The 23,239-nt window shown below is 37.8% G+C and overlaps 1 protein-coding gene across 3 annotated transcripts in view; it reads left to right on the top strand.

Moving 5' to 3' along the window:
- Positions 1–23,239, top strand: part of CARMIL1 (capping protein regulator and myosin 1 linker 1) — a 173,359-nt gene that overhangs the window by 125,096 nt on the left and 25,024 nt on the right. For all 3 annotated transcript variants that reach the window (XM_090137292.1, XM_090137293.1, XM_031589066.2), the window contains 6 exons: positions 1,858–1,956; positions 4,319–4,447; positions 4,680–4,811; positions 7,619–7,794; positions 9,831–9,918; positions 13,530–13,679. In XM_090137292.1, coding sequence (XP_089993418.1) covers positions 1,858–1,956; positions 4,319–4,447; positions 4,680–4,811; positions 7,619–7,794; positions 9,831–9,918; positions 13,530–13,679 — 774 coding nt within the window. The remainder of the gene's footprint in view (positions 1–1,857; positions 1,957–4,318; positions 4,448–4,679; positions 4,812–7,618; positions 7,795–9,830; positions 9,919–13,529; positions 13,680–23,239) is intronic.

Genomic DNA, 23,239 nt, shown 5'->3' with positions numbered 1-23,239 from the left:
GTCATAACCAAACCAGTGTGATCTGGACTTTTTATTTCTGTGCATCTCAGTGTGGAAAAGAGAGTCTGCAACTTGTGCTTTTTTGGTTGTTTGTTGTTGTTGTTGTTGTTTTTCGTATCTGTTTGTTTGTCTTTCTTTGTGTGCAGAATTAGTGGTAAGCATTTTTTTCCTGTCACATAAAAAGTGCAATTGGCACCATACAAGACAAAGAATGCTCTTAAATCTGGGGGAGAATAAAAACATTTACTGCCTGTGTTTTATATCATACATATAAAGTTAACACACTGTGTTGCCATAAACGAACAACTGCACCGTGTTCTTTTGGATGTAGATGGTGTTGACAGTATCTGTAGCTGTTCCACTTGCATGGGCTATACAACTCCCAGATGAGTTTTAATACAGTAAATTTTTCAAGCTCCAAGTAAGCCTTCTGCTCTATTGGAAAACACACGCTTCATGAGCCTTTAATGAGTAGTTTTCCTTCCACCAAAGTAGGATCACAGGATCCATATGAATAGATATTACAGAGACTTATGATTAAAAAGCAATAGCTATGATCCTTATTAGTAAAGAAATGTTCATTGAAGAGATTCTCAAAGGGAAAAGTGCTGGTAGTTATCCCCTTTTTTCTTTGATGCGTGTAAATGATGTAAGTTTTAAAAGTCTGGATCATGCAGGAGGTTGTATTTCTTACATCTTGTTTAATGTAATTGTAGATAGTTTCATATCTGAAATGATAAATGTATCTCTGAAAAAATATCATTAATTCTGTATGTTAATTAGGCATTATGTTCAAAGAGTATTACTATTAGTTTTGAAGTTGCTAACACTTGCCTTCAGTTTCTTTAAACTTGTGTTGTTCAAGCTTTGTTTATACAACATCAGGCAATTCTCTTCCAAAAAAAAAAAAAAAAGTGAATGTTTCTGAAGTAGTGCTGTGAAGGCTACTAATTCTATGCAAGCAGGAACACCACACAAAATGTGCTGTGAAACACAGAGAAGGGACATCTCAACTGGCTTGTTGGCATCTCAGGAGGGCCCACAAGCTTCAGTGCACTGCAGCTTGAACATAGGAGTGCTCCTGGACCTGATCCAGCACCAGATGGACCAGTATCTCTACAGTATGCTTTACTTACACTGTGGATGAGCTGGATAAACCCTGCTTTATTATTGAGGGCCTAATGAAGGGATGTGGTCAGACTGTTCCAGTTCTTGCCTGTGATGCAGGTTAAGAGGTTTCCGGACCTTAAGCAGTGTTTACTTGTAGGGTTTGGATTTGGCTAAGTTTGACAGAGCCAAGTTAGGGGCTTATTCCATATTCTATTAAGCTGAGTGAGGGTCGGTGGTAACCACTGGTGAAAGTTGCAGTGAGCCGTGACCAGCAGCTGTGGGTAGAAATCAGTTTTTTCTGAATAGCACTTGTGGGCTGGTTAGCTCAATGTAACTTCTGAACTGAGGCTCCTGCATCAGTTACGCACTTTTAGATAACTTATCTTCTCTGAAATCCACACGGCTGTTTAAATCCACGTTTTTACAGTGAGCCAACTGAATCTAAGAGTATTAGCTTTCTTGTCATGGTCTCTACAAAGTACTTTAAAGATGGATTCCCTTTAGATATTTCTAAGACCTGTATCTACTTTTTTTGTCATCAAAAGTTACTAAATTCTCTGGCAAAAACAGTTTTTAGTGATATTTTGTTACTGACTGAATGGATACTTGCCAATGTGATTATGCAGCACTGAGACACACAAAATTATACTGAAGCAATTTTTACTGTTAGATACAGTGGCAATATTGAAAGCAAATAACAGGGTAGAGAGGCAAATCAGTTTCCTAATCTAGCTTTGTTTTTTTTAGATAGAAAACTACTTGCTTCGTAATCATGAGACCAGAAAGTACCTACAGGAGCAAGCATACCGGTTGCAGCAAGGCATTGTTACTAGTACCACTCAGCAGGTGAGTTCCTAACTGGTACTTCTCTGATTTTAAAATCTGGTTGGAGACAGAATTCTCTTGCTCTTCCATCAGAATAGCTTAAAGCAGAACTTGACTTGTGGGAAATAAGCGAGATCAATGGTGCTATTTCTGGGAGAAAAACAATTTTTTGGAAGAGGTAGGTCTTAAAAACACTAAGAAAGACCCTGGCTATCTCTGAGTAAACTGCTGTTGAAACCAGGAATGGCTTAGTTAGTTTGTGCTCTGAAGTCTAACCTTTCCAGCCATCTCTTATCAATGTGACAGGTATCATCATAAGGCTATGTCACTTCTGGTGTCTGAGTCCCAGTATCTCTACATAACACTGAGCTAGCATGTAAACATGTCCTTTGATACCACCAGAGGGCAAGTCATCATCTACCTTAGACATTCAGAATTTCAAGCATCTTGGGAGATTTTACTTAGATGTAGGGAGCAATGGAACATGGAAGTCTTCTGCACTCTAAATTGTGAACTGCTGAAAAGATGACCTGACACAGTGCAAAATACTGCTGGGAAGCTTCACTACCTAAGTTTGCTGAAACAGGACGTGGTCTTTTTGTAGGGGAGTGTGTTTTTTTGTTTTTGTTTTTTCTTCTCTTGAAAGAACTACTAGAATTTTCTGTGATTCTCACCATTCTCTCTGTTGTAGTGTGTTTCTTACTAGCACTTCTCAGGGCTGTTTTCAGCTCCAGTACACCACGAAAGCAAGGTGACGTAAACAAAATAAAACCTGTCACAGTCTTTGTTTTAAATTTACTTGCATGTTTGCACTAGTTGTGTTCTCATTCAAATGGAAGACTCCAGCAAACAGGAGAGGAATACTTATTTTGCTCTTCAGCTGAGTCAGTAATGTTTCTGTGTTGTCTGCATTTTTTTGGTGAATTTAAATTCCAAGTAGCTTTTTTCTACCTGCATCATTAAAAGTTAATGGGACAAAATTTTATTTGCAGGCTGAAATTATATTATAACCTCTCAACAGAGAAAATGGTACTTGGAGATGTATGGGCACTAAAAGCTGCAAGAGCAGCATGATTTTACTTTACGCATTTATCTGTTCCAGTGCCACTTTTTATCCTATGTTAATAACTTTTGTATGAATTAAGTTTACATCTTTTTATATGTCGCTGGTTTTAGTTGTGCTTTTCTTCCAACAGTCACATACATATCAGGTTTCAGTAAATGAAGTTTATTATTATTTCAAAAATACTCAAAAATACTCATATTAAATTGTGCATTGTAGATATGAATTTCAAAAACAGTTTTAAAAGAGAGCTGGAAAAGATCCTGTAGTTAGTATCGTGGAAATACATTATTATTCCCAGAGTGTATATATCTTTTTCAGTCCAGCTGTCCCAGTGAGACTTTCTACTATCTGATAATTAATTAGCTTTTTGTCCTTCTACAAAAAACCACCCAAAATCCTTTCAAGAGAAAGAGTCATGTGGAGCAGAAAAGGAGCATGCTGTGAAATTATTTCGGTTCTCATCAATAATGATATAAGATGTTAGAACTTGAGGGTTGATATGTTGATAACACATGCACTCAGATGTTGCTTTGAAATGTCAAATAGACAATTTTACTGAATACTGTGCACGCCAATAAATACTTTTTAGCTATTATATGCCTCTACTATGTCTTTCTTAATCAAAGCTGACAATATGTCAGCCATTCTGTGGTCCTTGTAAGGATACAGATAAACCATCTGCCTCAGCCTTGCAGCATGTTGAATGAAATGTGATATCCATGCAGATGAAGCTCATTTTATCCCACTGTGAAAGATCTGATGGAAGCTTTTGCTTTGGCATTCCTAGTTCCCCTGCAACTAGGAATATTTACATTGTGAAAGAAACCCCCCAAAGCCTACACAATACTATTTTGCTTAGGTAGGCAAAATCTCTGTTGATGTTTGTTTGAGGGGTTGTGTCAGAGCTTTCTTTAACTGTGTGAACTTCTTAACAATTTGCAAACCATCAAAGCTAAGGCTTATATGTAGCAGGATTTTCAGCATTAAAGCTGCTCTGAAAAGCAAAACAAAACCTATAATGGGTAACTTCTTGGTTATTTGTAGTTATCCCACAGGTAACTGTGGGAGAAATACGCTAAACAATATATATTTTTAATGACAAATGATTTTCTGGCATCTGGGTGTGTCTTTAAGAGTTACAGTGCTTTCTTTCTCTAGCACTGATAACCCTCTGAACATTGATCATGCATTCCAGACCTTTATATTTTCACTTCAAATCTTATCATGATAGTATTGATTTGCTACCTGGACTGAATTCAATTTGCATTTGAGCAGCATCCTGATGTTTTGTCTTTTTCCTTTCCTTTGTTCAAGTAGATGATTGACAGAATATGTGTTAAAGTGCAAGATCATCTCAACTCTTTAAGGAACTGTGGTGTGGATGCTGTACAGGAAGATGTCAAATCTGCAGAAAGGCTCATGCGAGATGCCAAGAACTCCAAAACAGTAAGCCTTTCTCAGCAAACTGATAATATTGAGAGCAGTTCAACGTGTGCTTGTAGCCTTCTCCTTTTGGGGGGTTGTGGCAACATTGTGTCACACATTTTCTTTAAATGATCAGCTTCAGATAATATTTATAAATTCTTTGATTTAGCAGAGAGGTTTTCTCCTGTGTGTTCAGATTTGAAGACAGGTAGCGAAGAGCCTGCTTTCTGAAGATATTCTTTCTGTCTTACAGCTTTTACCAAACCTGTACCACCTTGGTGGAGCTGCTTGGGCAGGAGCAAATGGTTCACTCCCCAATCCGATCCAAGAGACACTTGAATCCATGGCTGGAGAAGTCACAAGGGTTGTGGATGAGCAGCTTAAGGTCTGTGGGTGGCTGTTTTATCATCTCTCACGTGCAGGAATAATTAATGTCTGAGGTCTGCTGATATTTAAAAATGCAAATATGCCACCTAGTTATGGTTGTTTTTTAACTTCTCAGTATACTTGTGCACAAGTTATCTTTTAGTTATTAGTTTCTTACAACTTTGTGCTTTATTATCTGGCTACTTGCCCAGTTGGAATGAAAAAATGACTTTAGTGCTTGCAATAGCAAAAGGAGCATATCGTGTTTATATCAAATGGAATTTTTTCTGACAGAAGTTGATCTAGTACTTGATCTAGCAGCTGGCAGACCTGCTTGTGCAGAGGTTTGGAACTTTATGATCCTTCAGGTTCTTTCCAACCCAAGCCAGTTTATGATTCTATGAAAAAACCATAGGCACCATGTGACTCTTTTGGGAATCTTCTAGGACGGGAAGAGTTATTGATTGCTCCTTAGGCCTTTAATAAAAGTGTCTATAAAGCACCTTAGAAATTCTTATGCCCTGGACAGAAGTGCTCTTAATTTAAGGTATTCCACTGGAATGAAAGCTGCTTTTCTGAAGGCTCTATTGCAGAATTTTTATCCCAGTGACTATTTTGAACCTGATGCAGAATTTCCACGTAAACTGTTGGGTTTGGATAACTTGTGTATATTGAAAGTGCCTCACGAATTTCTACAGGCAGCTTCACAGGAAATCCTTTCACAAGATTCCATCAAATCTCAGTTCTTGAAACAAACATAATTGATCTGTAAATACTTAAATACTCCTAACTGTAAGTTCAGGCAGCACTTTTGCAGTAATCTCTATGCTCAGTTATGTTATGTCTTACTGTGTAATAAATAAAGAAGAGTCATTTATACAGAATATGCAAAGGCATCCATCTGACAAGGTAGGCTGGGGCAATTTGAGGAACTTACAGGATCTTCTGGAAGCTGATGAATTTAAAAACAAGGTTCTGAAACAATTCAAAGCAACTTAGGTTTGACTAAGCTACCTGCCTGTGTTTTGCATTATTCAGATCATGGAAGAGTCCAGAAGTGCAGATTGTACTGTTCAGTTGAATCAACGTGAAAATGCTTTAGTCAGTGGGAATGTAATGAAGAACAGTAATAATATCACATTACGATTACTTTTTATAAATTAAAAAGTTAATGAGGAAGAAAATGGTGCTGAATTTTTAACATTTTTCCCTCTTCCTCCACTGTATTGAAATAAGGCAAAGATTTTCCTTCACATCTTTAATTTCTGTGGACATGAAAGTGATTTGGCTACAGGATTCTTCCCAGTGTAGCTTCTGGGCTGTTACTGGGACAGAGATTAAGAGGTCTGCCCTTTGCACACAGCTTGCACACTTAAATAAGTCCTGTGCATTTTGAAGAGTCCTAGAGAAGGAAAATAAATACTTTTTAGTGTTTGGAGTGTTATATTGCTCCTGGAATAAGATTGATTTGATGGGTCTTTTGTTTGTTTTTTATGCATTTACAGCAAAAGGCACTTTAGCACTACCATTCTAAGCTTTTTTCCTTTATTCTTATGACTTCTACAGCAAAGTTTAAGTGCCTTACAATAGACTCTAAGGTCATAATGCTCTTTCTATAAAGTAATGCCTATTTGTATTAATTTTACACTCAAGGCTAAAAGGTTTTCTTTTAAACTATATGGTGATGCTAAGAGCTTTACATGGTGCAGAGAATATTGAATGTGGATTTGGATTTTTTTTTCATTTATTTAGGCCAATTCAGAGCATTATGTGGAAGCTAGATAAGGGAGCTCACATAAGTACTGTTATTTCTTAACATTGAAGAGTAAAAAAAAATTGTATATGCTGTAAATGGAGTTTTAATTTTTTAGCTTCCACGTTAAGCAGATAGCTTTGGTCTGGAAAAGTGTGTTTGGAAATTGATTAAAGTAAAGAAGAATTTTTCACGTAAATAATAGCTGATTTTATCTGTAAGAATGGAAGAGAAGTGAAGGGAGAAATAGAATAAGAACAAGCACCACCTTAGAGTGAGTTTGGTCAAAGGAGAAATTGTAGCATCACTCTTGCATTTCTAAAAAAAAAAAAAAAAAGCCTGAAAAGTTAATTTTATCAACAGAGGAGGCCTTTAGAAAAGTTGAGGGGGTTGAAGAGTTACATGGTCTTGTTTCCATTGTTCTCTCCTGGTTTGTTTTTTTGATCAGTCGTTTAAAAATAAAAATAATTGCTTAATGCATCTGTTTCACTATGATCTTCCATGTATGTAATTGAGATCCATACATTAAAAGTTTTACCTTCCTTGCAAAACATACTTCTAGCTACATTTTCGTTTTTGGTTACATGTCTGTGTAGCACACCCAGTTCTTGTGAGTCTCCTTTGTACTGATTTCCCTTTTGAAAAAGAGCAGGCAGGTCTGCAGCACTGAAAGCTGCCAGTTCAGGGCAGAGATTTGTGCAGAGGCTGGTGCGGCAGAGCTGCCTCTGCTCCTGCAGTATGTAAGGGTGGATGTGTAATGCCAGCTGTGTAAGGGGAGCTAATTTCTTGTTATTTTACAGTCGAACACACAGAAATGTGAATGTTTTGGATTTGAAAATGTGAAGAAGTACATTTATAGGCAGCTTTCAAAACTAGTGTGTTGTTTTTCCTAAGCTTTGTTTTTTAAAAAGCTTTTTGCATTGAAGCTGGATTGCAAAATAGATTATAGGAAGAAAAATTGTAAGAATTGCTAGTCTAAAAGTATCATAGTGTTATGCAACAGAATAATGGTGTGGTCTGCAACTAATTGAAGCCTCCATACCTGACATTAGCTTTTGCTTACTGTGTTGCAGACTCTCCTTGAATCCATGGTGGATGCAGCAGAAAATCTTTGCCCAAATGTAATGAAGAAAGCTCATATCCGTGAAGACCTGATTGAAGCTAGCACTGAGAAAATTTCCATCCCACGTACTTTTGTGAAAAATGTCCTTTTGGAGCAATCTGGAATTGATATCCTCAATAAAATCAGGTACTTGAAAAGACAAACAAAATCAGTTTAGAAAGGACTGTATTTTGTGTGTGTCTGTAGTAGAGGATTTTTTGAGTGCTTTGATGACTTACAAGAAACTATATTAAGGCATTCAAGGAGCAGGAAATTGTTCTATGGGTCCAGTGAACATAGTTCAGGAAATTCAAATATTTGGAATCTATGGGGATATTAACTTGACCATTAATGCATGTGTTTCAGTTTTCTTTAATAAGACTTCTGGTTTATGGTGCACAAATAATATTTTCATGACTGGTATATTTTTTTAACCTATTGATGTCCTCAGGTAGCACTTAATTACTGTAATAGAAGAAAATTGCACTTGTTTACTTTTAGAATTGACAGTGCTTCGCTTGTTGCTACATTTGGTCTTGCCCTGTAGCTGTAGCAATCACTTTAAACCTTTTGTGTGGGATTTGTGCACAGCAGACAGACATAACTCAAGCTGGAAACTTGGGTATTCAAACCACAAACCTGGAGCAGAGAGAGTTACCTTAAACAACTTCAAATTCCCGAGAGAGAGAAGAGGCTTTTACTTGACTCTCTAATGTATATTTATTTTCACATTAAATATATACCCATATATATTTGTAAGCCACATAGCATGGTTAGCCTGCACTTCAAGCTTTGCCTTTGTCATCATTTGGCTCAGAAATCCTTTCTATCTGTTGGAAAAGCATATCAATTTGCATTGTGATGCTGATATACTTGCAGAAGAGAAGGAGATGCTTATTTTTAAAAACAGTAAGACTTTCAGTTTAGTTCTGCTGGTGCAGGAAAATTGACAGGGACAGGTGTTAAATACTTTAGCTATGCCTTCAGCGTTTAAAATGACTCAGGGAGTGATTTTTCTTCACTTTAATCCTATCTAACAATCCTATCTACTGTCCGAAGACAGTAATAGTGCCCTGCTCCTTCTCCCTTTCTGACATAGTCAGTGAGACAAGGGTGTCACACGGTAACCTTTTCTACTTTATATTATTTTAAAATGATATTAAGATTACAGAGAAGATCTCCATTCTCATTCTTTTCGCACTGTGGCTTCATCCCCATTACACCTCTCTTGCATTGCTTCACCTTCTGAAGGACTTTCTTACCTTTCTTCCCCAGACCTTCTTCAGTAGAAATGCTAGCCCCAGACAGAATTTGCTGGGTTTTGTTCCAAAACAATTTTAAGGTTTTGTGCATAAAAACCTTAAAATAAATTGTGGTACTTGCTGGCAAGGATCATCTGAAGCAGCTGGCCTGGAAACCAAAGGATCAGGAGAGATGGAGCTTCAGGTTGCAGCTCAGTCCTGTGTGCTTGTCAGCAGTAAATCAGTCCCCTCCACTGCTTTAGCCTTTCGTGCTGTTTCCAATGAGGAAACCCCAAGGGTGCAATTCAAGGCGTGCATTTCCTTGATGGGAAGTTACAAGTGAAACCTCAATCAAGTGTGCCAATGTGGTGGTATGCCATGTACATCCGTGTAATAGAGATGACTGACATGAAGCTCATAAGGCAGTAGGTTGTTACATAGAGCAAAAGAGAAAGCAGTGTGTAATGAACCTGTGATGGCAAAGACTGGAGAACCAGCATTGTACAATTGCCTTTCAAGTTACAAGTACAAAGGGGGCTGAGGAAATGAGTGAACAGATTGTAATTGTTCAGTGCAGTAGTTTTAAGCAGGCAACACTCTCTTAATCCTGTGCATCTGACATTTGTGTTTCTCTGATCAGCGGTGGAATGTTCCTTACTGCATTTCACATGTGGTTTTTATTCAGCTCTTACCCAGATGTTTTCACGTCAGCTGTTAGAAAAATGTTAGAAGCAGGTTAAATATGGTACAGAGGTTCTTGTGTTTATTGTGTGATTCATAAGTTTATTTCTGAAAGCTGCAGTCATGTATCCTCACACCCTCTGATGTTTTATTTCAAATAAAGTGACGGCATAGGGAATAATCATTGCACTGTTGAATGTGTAATAAAGACAAAATTATCCAGTATGAATTAAAATTGTCTCATTTCTAATCCTCACACAGCGAAGTAAAGCTGACAGTGGCTTCTTTCCTGTCTGACCGAGTTGTAGATGAAATTCTGGACGCACTTTCCCACTGCCATCACAAACTGGTGAGTATTTTTATGGTTGATTGCTTAATATATCAAATACCTTAACAGTGCTATTACTTTCATGACTTACTTAGTTTCTCCTTGTCATAGCTAAATTTTGAAATAGATCATATTTTTACTGCTATCACTGACGTAAGTTCAAAAATTATCATGGGATCCCTCTTTAGGAGGGAAACAACATCAAAAGAGAGTGTGTAACATCACCATATTATCTTTTGCAATATTATCAGATCTAACGATAAAAAATGCCTTTGGAATGTAAATTTGACTTTCAGTTAAGTGCCATAGCTGTCCTGGCAAGATGATAGGGATTGGTTGCTTGTGAAATGAGAGATGAGATCTTATCCTTTAGAGGGAAATTGCTGAGACCTTGTTTCCTAAACAAATGCATCTTGAGATTACTTTAGAAATGTAGGTATCAAGTTTGAAGAGAAAGGAATAGAAACATGGGGAAGGAGACACTCTGAGAGTTACTTGAAGGTATAGAGCTGTCAGGAGGCACTGTTATCTGTGATAAAGGTATTTGCTTCATCAAGAAGAAATAAGCAACTTTATCTACAGAAAAACATTTTGATTTCTTATGCAGTGGGCTTCTATAAGGAGAATTCAGTACTGTTTTTTAAGTAAGCCACAGTGTAGTCATTCTCCTGATTGAAATTTCTCTGGCTTCAGCTTTCAGTCATGAGTTTTTTAGATGCTTTTCTCCACAATATTAAAGAACTGTGTATTCCTTTTTATTTCTGCAATGGTCCTCATACACAGAAGTGGAATCGCTTTTTTCTTAAACCATTTTTTAAACATAAAGTAAAAGACTGAGTTGTTTAAGGGTGTGTCTCCATGATACAGAGCAGCATTGTGTAAAGACATGGCCTCTGGTCTCAGGAGCTATGTAACTGCATCAGACTGCTGTGTGAGTGGCACGCTCATTAGTTCCAGGTGGTTCTGGAGCAGGCTCAGCTGGAATGAGCTCTGGGCTGAATCTGTCCTGTGGTATTGCACAACTTGGGCATAGCCTGATTCTTGCACAGTAAGTCATTTTCTCCAGCCTTGGAGTCCCTTCAGTAACAACTTGCAGTTATTTAACAACCTCTTATAAAATACAGAATTGGACAGGCTATTCCAACGTGGTATTTAACCAACACTGGAGCAAAATTATTTTTGCCTGAGATTCTTTTCTCCTCATATTTATACAGCCAAAGGCATAGGAATTTCTTCCTTTTGTCTGAATTTCAGTGATAGCGCATTTTAAGAATCATAGAATAATTAAGGTTGGAATATACCTCTGAGATGACCAAATCCATCCATCAACCTGTCACCACCAAGGCCACTAATCCATGTCCCTCAGTGCCATATCTCCATGCTTCTTGAATATCTCCAGGGACAGTGAATCCAGCACCTCACTGGGTAGTCTGTTCCAGTGTCTCACCTTCCTTTCAGAGAAGTTTTTCCTAGTATCCTGAACCTCTCGTGGTACAACTTAAAGCCATTGCCTCTCATCCTATTAAGAACACACCAGCTCTCTGCTCAAGGAGCTGCTCCCATGGTAGCCACTTAAGTGCTTCTGCAGTACAATGGAGGGCTTGGGGGGCAGATTTTCTGCATTGGTTTTGTAGATTTCCCCTCCAATAATGGCTTCTGGATGCTCGTTGCTGAATTTCAGGATTGTGTCCATAGCTAATGGCAGTGCTCTTTGTTCTTTAAAGACATGCACATCTGATTTGAATTGGTTTACTGTGTGATACGTTTTGGCTTGCATGAGTAAGATGTCCTTTTTAGTGTTTAGCATTCTCCCGTGTTTCTGCTCTCTGCTGATTGTTTCAGGTAGTGCCTTTGATGACAACAGTGAAAAGTATGGATCTCAAAAATGCTCTACTGCCTTTGGAAATTGTTAGTGTTAATCTCCAATTGACAGCTGTGATTTGAGAGCTAACAGCTATTTCTTAACAAAGTAAAGATTAACTGAGCTGATACAGATCTGTACCAATTCCTTAGTTAAAGTAATGTGTAGTTCTAGTTCAGCCACTTGCACACATCTGTGTATGTGGCATTGACAGACTTGAATTTGAAGTAAACTGGAGAAAGGAGCCTTATTTGACAATACTTCTGTTTGCCTAAAATGATGATGATTAGCATGTTATCATTCCAGACACTTTAGTCTGATTAAAGATACATTTTTAACAGCTCTTCAGTTATTTTTCCCTAGACAGACAGTGTACTAAATGTGCTATAATTTACTCAGGTCATCCGTTTACCCTTTTTGATGTTTAAAAGAACTACAGTCCACTGGATGACTGCAGGTCTCCCTATCTGTTGCATTTAAAGCTTCTATGACTAACTTACTTGGATCAGCTGATCTTCAAACACTTGCTCTAAGTAGATGTTTTTCAGCAATCTCTTTAGTTACCAATAGAACTTGGAAATATTTTATAATTATTTCACAATCCAGAGCGGCTTATCTAACATTCTCTGTATTTTTATCAACAATTTTTGCTATCCAGATCTGACAAGGCACTTGATTTTTCTCTCTGGTACTTCAAAAAAAAATTAATTAACTAATTAAAAAATACAACTTCAAGGTTTGTTAATGATCTCTGGAGCAAGCTGCCCAGAGAAGCTGTGGTGCCCCATCCCTGGAGGTGTTCAACGCCAGGTTGGATGGAACCCTGAGCAACTGAGCTGGTGGGGGCAGCCCTGCCTTTGGCAGTAGCTGGATGGGCTCTAATTTTCTTTCCAATTTAAGTCATTCTGTGATTTCTTTTTTTAATTGTTACTTTTAGCAGAGCTGTCCCACTTTTTGAAGAGGGGAACATAGCAGTTTTGGACATTTAATAATCATCAAAGAATTTCTGCTGTTCAGTCTTTTGTTTTCATCTTCTACTGTCACTTGGATATTGATAATTTGCCATCAGGCTATTAATAAGTTGCCTTGGCATTAGCATTCCATTCAGAGATGCTCATTGCTTGGGATAGAAATGTTTATTCCTATTGGGATTGTCCTCTCCTGCTAATGAAGACTGTAATTGGGTTGTGGTCACCAGTCTCTTAACAGTTGTCCTTCCTGTCCCATTACAAACTCATCTTTATCTAGTAGGAAATAACTTTGTTTTCCATAATATACATTATATGTAGAGCAAATTACTCTGACCCTTTTTTATGAGTATACTTACAGTTATGATGTTAGTTGAAATTGTACATGTCTTTGTATTATTTAATTTAAAAAAATTATCCAAGACAAACCTTCTCTTCCACCCCTTTTATAACTAAAGACAGCAGACAAATTTTTAGGAAACCTTTTAATACTATTATAAGTCAAAAGTATGATGTAAGTATGATGTCTTTTTATTTGACTTTTTTCCTTTTTTTTTTTTCCCATTGAACTTTCTCCCTTCTTTCTCACTTCCTTCTTACAATGTGTAAGGAAGGGATTTTCCATCCTCCCCGAAAAACACACAAAACTGTGTGAAGATTAATATACACAATGGAGCTTTGCATTTGTCAATGGTCTTCAGGGATCTGTGACCATTGGAATTCCCCAGACTTTCTGATTTCATTTTGTCTTAAGTTTGATTAATGTGTTCCTGTCTTTATCCTGACTGACTGTTTTGATCCAGGCTGACCATTTGACCAGACGTGGCAAACCACTTCCACAGCAGGAATCAATGGAAATTGAGTTAGCTGAAGAAAAACCAACTAAACGCTCTATCATCACAGTTGAAGAGTTAACAGAGATAGAACGTTTGGAGGATCTGGACACCTGTATGGTAAGACACATTTCCATGGCCTATGTGGTTAGACATACAGATCACTGGAAGAGAAGTGTATTTCAGAGGGCCTCTTGGCTATTTCATGGTATTAGGGAGCAGAAGGTAAGAGCTGACTTTTAGGGAAAAAAAATAAAAAAAGTAAAAAGATTTTTACTTGTGTACATTTTGTCTGAGCTACATATTGTTGCCACACAAAGGAAAAACTTTTCCTTTTTTTCCACTGCTGCTTTCCTAGTTCCTATATACAAGAGTCACTGTCTTGCATGCAGCTCTGTAATAACACTAATGTAATAAATGTCTCTCATAGGCCACAGTTTCACAGAGATTCTGTTGCAGGAATAAATTGGACCTTGCTACCCTCTGACAACATGCTTATTTCTGCTTTGTCTTCCTTCTACTTGAGGTGAATTCCTCTGAGCCATGACAAAAATGGCTTCTGCCGGTAACTTCATTATTGGCCATGAACAGATGTTAATGTTTCTGAATCTTTCTTTTTTGTATCGATGGAGGAATTCCTAAAACCTTGAGTCCGGTCTGCAAGTGAACTTACAGGGCAAGCTTTTCAAAAGTAATTGAGTTAGGAGTATGGGATTTAGTAAGAATGCCAAATGTAAATCATCGGAGTGCCTTAAAATCCCATGTGTGAACTCTATTATAAAGATGTCTCTGCGTAATCATTTAGAGCATGCAAACCCAGAGAACCCCAAGTAAATGGTTTATATACTGTTTTTCAACCTCACATTGCCCTCCACTCAGATCAGTCTATTATGGAATTCTGTTGTGAGGAACTTGAGGAAAGGAGTATTTCTGTGTTATAACTTAGTCTAGTAGGTGTTATTGCTTCAAGAGATGTCTTTCTTCTTTCCTCTCCTACCTGCCTCTTTGGCTGTGTGCGTTCACAGGAACATAAAATGGCAGAAGAAAATGGTAACATCTTTTTGTTGGTGAAATCAAGTTTGTTGAATCACCTCTCTGCACAAATTAACTGCAGATTCAGACAACTACAACTGAAGGGAAGGAGCAGCAAGATCTCTCCTTCTCATAGCAGCTGTCTGTTGGATTGACCTAGCTGTACAACAAACGCCCACCAACGTTGGAACTAGCTTAAAATAGTTTTCTCTCCTTTCCAAATCTCCTACTTTACCAATATCTGATTTGATGCAATATTTGTATGAACATCACAAATCCCTGTGAGGCATGTGTTTTTGACTGCATCATCTGGCTCATCACTGATACTATCAAGTTCCATGAGCTTTCTGCAGCTAACTTTCAGTAATCATTTGGAGTCATAAATCCTGTGGGAGGGAAACATTCCAGAAAAATATGTAGCTTCTGAACTCTGTACCTTTACGTTAGTTTTTGCTTGCTGACTTCATATACGGAAAAATAAACCAAGCACTCGTTTTCATGCTCACCTCCCCCCTTTATATTTATTCTTGCAGCATGTAAAAAAAATGCTGAAAATTTAAAAAGTAGCTCTTGTCTCTACCTCATATCACCATGGTTATATGAAAGAATCATATTGCTATGTTATCTTTCACTTTGGCCATATTAAAATAATGGAAATATGATGATTCCTGTACTCAGTAAGATGCATTTGATGCTGACTGTACTTACCTTGAGAAGTGATTATATATCTTCATCCATTCTCATCTCGCACAGAGATTCAAACATCTTTGTGACTCAGATTGTCATCAATCCCTAATATCTGGAGAGAAAGAGGAATCAAATAAACACAAGGCAGTAATCTTAGTCACTGCTAAAAATCCATTTATTACAATCTGCAATCTGTTTTTGAGAGCTGCTTTTTTTGCATCCTGGATGCAAGTGATATTCGTTGGTGTTGTAAAAACACATAGATAAATAGAGAGCCCCAAGGGGTTTTTACTGAACTAGTGCTCTTCATGGTAGTGAAATATCTTAAGAATTCTTGAAATCTTAAGGGTTTGTTTGCATGAAGTTACTAATTCCACACAGAAAAATAACACTTTCAATGCAATGTTTTTTTTAACTCTGGGAAAATTGTGTGTATTTCAAATATTGTCTTTGAAAAATTCACCAGGTTTGTGGCAGCCTCCAAGTATCATATAGATGTTTGCATAGAAACAAGCAAGCCTGTGGAACAATGAATGCTTTGTGTGCAGGTCAGTGCAGGAAACAGATATGCTGCTGAAAAATTTCACTTAGGGAAGCCTGTGGCTTTATGAAGTAGAATTATGAACCTCATTTCCTTTGATTATTTTTAATCTTAAATGAGAAATAGCTATTTAAATCCCACATCCAAAATGGCATTAGTCCAGAACGCTGCCTTGTTTGGCCACTGGAAATCCCTAAACGCCTCCTTCTGTGCGAGTAGATGGTGCACCTGGCTGTGTATTCTGCAAACCTCAAATGTGAAACCTTGAATTGCGGCTTGCTGTTCTGCATGTTTGTGCACATATCCTTCTATTAACAAAAAAATTATTGAACATGCAGTGAACTGATCATTTCACTGGGATGAAAAGGAAAACTATCCTATTCTACAGTTTCTTTTCCACAAATGACTGCCAGTTTTCTCCAGTTATTCATCAAAATGTTCATGCAAGAAGAGATTTTGGGCTTGTCAGAGAGGCACTGAGCTCAGACCACCATTTTGGGGGAGCTGTTATTTTTTCATTTGCAAAATTGAACTCGTGCAAGCCTAATATTTTCAGCAAGCCTGCTCTTCTTGTTTTCTTCAGCAAGAATATTGAGGAGACTTTTTCTGGCTAAGGGAACAAACACAACAGCTTGTTTTTATGCAGCAGCCCCTCTTAAAGATGCATTTGAACAATTTGGGGAAAATCTATTTCTAGGTTCAATTTTTATTCTTGGCTTGTCTGATAGTTACAGAGAAATTGTATATCACTGAAACTAGCTGAATGATTGTGAGCAAGGTAGATTAGGAATAAAATGCTTATGAGCTATTTGTTCTTATACACTCATTGGAAGTGGAAGATGGGAAGATGCTTTTTTTGTAAAAGTTGGACTGCCAGCTTTCCAGACTGAAACCTCAAATGATGGAGAGGCAGCAAACAAACCAGTAGTGGTCTGTTTTACAGGCTGTCTAGATTTTCTCAAGCAAGGTGAAGAGTGGCTGCAGCTGGTGGGGTTTCCATGCCAGAGCAGAAAGTTGCCATCCATCCACTTGTCAGTTGACAGATATAAACTTAGAAGACTGAATAAAATATTTAAATGTTCTTTCAAAATGCAGTGCTAGGGGATTAAAAAAAAAAAAAAAAAAAAAGACTTTTCAATGTTATTTCTAGTATTTTTGTTGTGGAAATTAGGACATATTCAATACCATACACTAACTGTGCAATTAAAGCTTATTAGCTTCAGTGTAGGATTTGATTCACATCTAGCCTTTGACCGTGTCCAGAGAGCCCATGATATGAAAAACTTGTTAGTTGTTCCAGAATTTGCTCATCTGTTAAAGGAGTTGAGAAAAACAGATAGAGTGATGAATGATCCACTGTGGGACATGAAAGCTTGAATGTTACTGACCTGAGAGCTCCTGATTTCCCAGCACTGCAATACATTAAACTGCTTCCCTAATCTACAGCCTGTCTTAGTTGTTTACATTTAATTAAAGCTGCATCAATGGTAATAACTCATTAGATAAAAGTTGCATGCAAGTAAAATGGATGTGAAGTCTTTATGCAAAAAATTACTTCCTCTTCTCAGATTAAAGGAAAAACCACGGCCTGCTTTTCAAAGCTTAGACTCAATTGAGAATTAACTTAATAAATGAGAGGGGTTTTTTTCTTCAGAATATGACAAGTGACACATTTTAAATTAATGCATGCATTTCAAAACTAATTGTAAAGAAAATACCTTTTTTTTTTTTTTTTTTTTACTGAAGTTGAAAATCATGTGTTTCAGTACCTGTAACTGTTAAGGTAGGTAATAATTGATTTAACTAGATGTAACGCTTCTGTTGTACCTTATTCTTTCATGGCCATTAGTTCTTTGCATTATGGTGCAGTTTCCTTCACAAAAAGAAAGTGATACATCTTCATTAGACTGTGTTTAACAGCTGCATTTTAAAGGTGCTTGCTTGTTTGTTTTATTCACAAGAGTTTGAGAGTATGTAGGCAGGCTTTAAAGCAGACCAATACCTGTTTGTTTGCTGTATCTCCATCATTTGAGGTTTCAGATGGATATTTGGCTTCCAGAGTACTAAAAGGAGATCACCACAGCTAAGACACTATTTAAAGAAAATTGTCAAGGGAAATAGCTTTTTTTACTAGAATTGTGTGTATTTGTTGTCTTTAAAATATCGATTTCAGCAATATACTGTCATTACTACAGTCAGTAACAAGCATACAGCCAAGCTAGATATCACTTTCAGAGCAAAGCAAAGGTCACTTTTTTGCATTATACAAGACCATGATAGAAAATTGTTTGAAAAATGTAGAGGAATTGTACACTGTAAGTCACACGTCTGATTATAAATCTTCTTTAAAGCATCTCACTGTAAGATTGGTATGATGTAAGATTGAATGGTAAACTCTGTATCTGTAAAAATGTGTGTAGTTAATAGGGAAGGAATGCCTGTGATGAATCTTAGGTATTTCTCATCTATTTCTAATTTTAACTGTAGAGATAGTTCTATGAATTGGATGGAGGAAAAACACAAACACCACTGCCAAAAAAAAAATCCCTGCACAACATATCAGTGTTTTAGTTTTTCTTGAATAGTAGTTTTCTCCTGTACGGTAGAAATGATAATTTTCAGAAATAACAGAACACTTGTAGAGAGGTAGCATCTATTTCTTCCTGGGAATGTGCTAACTAGCCATTGTCAAAGATATAGCATGTGAGCTATGAACACATAGATTTTTGAAAGACCAAGTGTTTATAGCTCATAGGGTTTTCAGAGGAAAGTGAGAGATGTGAGAGACTCCTCATACTAAAATTCATTTGTGTTTTTGTTTTGGTTTGGTTTGGTTTGTTTTAAAGAAAGCTCACTGAGCACCACTTGCAAGTTCTCCACCTCCAAAATCCAAAATAAATTGGAACTGGAGCAAATTGGAACAGCAAAGATCCCTCCAGTTGGTTTCACTGGTGGAAGGAGAAATACACAGAGAACACACGTGCATCTGTGTGTGTGATGTACTACAGAAAGAAGAACTAAACTCTGTAGTTCTCTGACCTGCTACCACATCAGATTCTTGTCCTCTGCTTGCCTACAGAATTGTCTCAGGCATACATAGGCACCTTTTTGAAAGAAGGACTAAACGCTTACTTCAAGAAAATCCCAGCTCCTTTTGGATTCCTTATGTTCTCCTATGACATTAAAAAAAAAAAAAAAAAAGCCCTTCAGTTCTGCAACAAGCTTAATTAAAAAAAATAATAATAATAATTGTTCTTGCTGAAAAGGGCATTTCCTTTCTTCCAGCTTCTGCCTACACACGCACTAGAGTTCGTGCAGCCACTCTGCAAACTGGAAGTAGGAGTTGATTCAGCTTAAAATGGCTCTTTTTCCACAGTATTTCATTCCCAGGTTGATTTACAGGTTGATTAGGCCCTTGTCTGAGTGCACAGAACAAATCTGAGTGGTAGGAGAAAGTGAGCAGCAGATGAAGGCTATGGCAGCAGCCTGGATGGAATGCTAGATGGAATTGGTGGTGACACATTGGCTTCTCTCTTGTATTACATTAGCAGAAAAGGGCCTTTTATTTATAGTAAATACAGTACTGTGTGGGAAGCTAGAAGTTGGCATAATGGCATATGAGAGCATTCTCATCTTCTGAAAAGGCTCCATCATAAGCATGTGAGCAAATCTACCTCAGTGGAAGACTAGCAATATTTCATATCCCAGCCTAGGATAATTTATGAAAACATCACCAAGAGGCACACAGCACAGGCTAAGCATGTTCCCTAAGCCCTTTCCTAAACATACAGCACTATGTATGAGTGAGTAAGAGGCAAAGGAAGCTGGTGTGATCATTCAGAATTTGGGAATGTCTTGTTTTTGTACAAGTTGTGTGCTTATATGATTGGCTAACCGTTAGTATTATGATTACATTAATTGCAAATATTTTTCACCATTCTTTTCCCGGACTCATTTATGTATAGTTTTGCAGTGTCCTGACAGCTCTTAGATGTCACTATCTGTGGTAATTCAGTGCCTGTTACATGTATAGACTACAGTTTAGCCTCCTTCAGGCTCATGAAGGGGTTATGTGTTCCCACCTAAAACACTTTTAAAAATTACTGGCTTTCAGTGTCTTTTCTTGGTATCATTGAGTGGAAGGAGGTGGTGGATAATTGCCCTATATTTTTTTAAACCAACTGAGATTTCCAAGTCAGAAACCAAAGCTGTTTCTCACAATTAGGGTGTGTTATTGCTGCAATATCAATGAAGAATATGATGAGCTGCTTCTATGTGCTTGGTTATAAATAAAAGTAAATTGGAGACTGTTTTCTTCTTAGGTTAAAATGAGAATTGTGAAGTGCAGCTGCCGGGGATGCTGTTTGCATTGTGGCACTTTACTGTTAGCTTGTCTTCCCGTAATACTGGTGCTGTGTTTTGTCTCAGTAGACCCAGATTTGTACTGAGGCTGGAGAGAAGGTTGTGTAGTTTTTTTGTGGAAGTAACTATCTTGTTGATGCTGAATTCCCATCATTTTCTTTCACATGTGGTGAAAAAGTTGCAATTATAAAAGCTTTCCAAGCACTCACTGAAACCTGAGAGTTTAATTCTATTGCAGTGGTTTTAAGAGGGATATTCCTACTGAGAAGTTGATCTGTGACAGACAAAGGTCTCCCACGTTTAGCAGTGCAATCCACAGATGTAGACACCCCCCTGGCTGCTCCATCCCACCATTTGCCACTGCTAGCAAAGATTTGGATGCAGAGTCCATAGGCAGGGCCATGTAGGCAACCACCAGCTTCCTCCTGAAGGCTGCACACGCTGGTGGCAAGCATCCAGCCCAACTGGACTAGAAAGATGAGGGGACTGTCCCTCACTGGGTCCACTTCCCTGCACTGCCGGCAGCTGGGATTACCCTAGTGCTCATTCACCTGGTTTGGGGATGGGCTGTGAGGGCAAAGCTCCATCGCACAAAGGTGGGTTAGGAGACACCTGAGCAATCACTAAGAGAGCTGTGGGATCCATCTGTGTTCAGCACAAATAGATCCAGAACTCACCTTTCCATGGCCTGTATTTTAGATAACCTGCTCGGTGTTTGCTGTGGCAGGTTAACAAGAGATCTTTTGAAGGATCTCAGTGAAACCTAGACCCTTGGCAAAGGGGCAGTTGCAAACAGCTTGAGAATAAGCTCTGATGGTGCTGCTCCTACAGCTCACATCTGTCTGCAGTCTTAATGCTTCTTGATTCGATTAATATCTGGCACGCTGACCCTTCTGGAGGAGTTGAGAAGTGCTCTGTATAGTTTCTACTTTTTGATTCTCCCAGTGTCTCAAATTATTAACTTGGTCCAGGTTACTTATCTGTGCTGTATGCAGCAGGCTTGTTTACTCTGAAATCTAGAAAGTCTACAGAAAAATAGTGTAGGGACAATTCTGCCTCACCAAGAGTGCTTTGTGGTTCTCATTTCATCTGAAACAGGAAGCTTGTGATTTTCTGTTTGGCAAGGTTGATACTTCATACTGTGGGGATAAAGGACCTGCCTCACAAGAAGAGGACAGAGAGGCAGTGCTGAGGAAGGCAGTTAGGGAGTACCTTTAAACCTTGCTACATTTTGTCATCAAAAAGGAGATTGAAATGAGATTTTTGAAATCAGAAGTTAAAAAAAAAAAAAAAATCAAGTGTACATAATGCCAAAAGGATAGAAGAGAGCTTCTGAGTCATCAAATCTAATCCCTGCTGTCATAGACAATTGTGTCACACAATCCTATTCATAAATTTGTCATACTTTTTCTCAGAACATCTCTCTTTCAGACTAGAGAAAAATTTAGAGGTAAACAGATTCTTTCTTCTACTGTTATTTGGGTCAGTTAAAGCCTCATTGCAAAATGGAGTCTCTCTCTCTGCAGCAAGACCTTACTTTATGGGAATAAAGATTAAATTACTGTGAATTTTTGAGGCCAGGAGTGATGACAGGATTGGAATTCAGATGGAATCTGAAACCAAAAGCATACAAACCAATGAAACAACAAACAGACTTTAAACGCATTTTTAAGAAAAATAAAAATATGATCAAAATAGGAAGACAAAGTTATTGAAACAGGATCATTTCAGTCAGAGCTCATCTGAACGTCTTGTCCAGTTGTGGGTCATTTCCAATACCACAGTATTTATTTATTCCAGAAGAAGTTTGTGCCTACACGCTCTGAGTACTTGCAGAATCTTCTCTCTTGTTGCTAGACTGCTTGTAATTCCTCACACATGGGTAAGCAGTTCTGTTTTGCAGGGCAGATGTCTTCCTTTTCTTTTCTGCTATTTCTGTCTCTCCTGGGCTTGTGAGCTGCACCAGGACTGTCTGACCAACCAGCATCTTTGCAATCATGTATCCCACTTACGTGCTAGTCTACGTAGACCAGCCTTTTATTTAGCCATCCTCTTTGGTAATTGTGACTGATCCCATCATTCCATTTGTTTTAGAGAAGGAACTCTAGTTTCAAATACTACCATCAACTCAAATATTTCTGCTTTCCATACAGTCTTAGAATATTTGCTAGTTCCAACCTCTCAAGATATGTCCCTATTACAAAGGAGAGATATCTTGATTCTCTAATCAGTTCTCTCCCCATCTTAATAGGGAGATATTTTGATATAGTCATTTCTGACAAGACTTAAAATTCAGAAGTGGCTTCTGACAGGGAAATAAAGGTGAGAGAGCACAGCATATGAAAATGGGACCATGAAATTTGCCTGAATCACTGTTAGCTGAGAACTCCTGTGTAGATTTTCTGATGGTAAGAAAAAATAAAAACAAAACTGAGGACAGTGAGGAGAAAGTTCTTTCACTGGAGCAGTGAGCAAGAATGTTGCTCATGCTATTCAAAGATTGCCATCCAGTCTTTAAAAACTTTTAACTGCAGTTAAGCTTAGAAGCATGAATTGTGGCAAGTGGCTCACTATTGCTGAAAATGTCAAAGCACTGAATAATTGACCTCATAATTGACCTTAGTGCCCCCCAAACAACTAAATGATGAACGCTGTGTTATGAGCAGTTTATTCTCAGTGCTGATAATTAAACGCCAGTGCAGTATCCATTTAAAAATGCAATGTGTCCTTGCAGAGTAATTTGAACCATACCATGAATATTCTTTTACCACAACTACTGTACAAATATCTGCAGTTCTTATTCAGCTTGAACACAAAGCCACACTTCTAATAATTGTTTCATCTTGCTCTAAATTGAGATGTGTGACTGGATGAGTAATCTGCTGCCCGAGAGCCGCCATATGGGATTGCTTCATTTCACGATTGCTGTGCTTTTTATTCTTTATAAATTTTAAAGTGAGAGGAAAGGTCATGCTTTATTAATGGCATAGCATCATTCTGCTGTGCCAAAAGTGCTTGAAAGGTCTTCACCTCTAAACCTTCTTATGGAAAGGAGGAA

Source organism: Phasianus colchicus, chromosome 3 (genome assembly GCF_987193195.1).
Source record: "Phasianus colchicus chromosome 3, bPhaCol1.hap1.1, whole genome shotgun sequence".
Lineage (NCBI taxonomy): Eukaryota > Metazoa > Chordata > Aves > Galliformes > Phasianidae > Phasianus > Phasianus colchicus.
The sequence above is the reverse complement of the archived record's forward strand: the minus strand, read 5'-3'. Positions and strand labels throughout refer to the sequence as shown.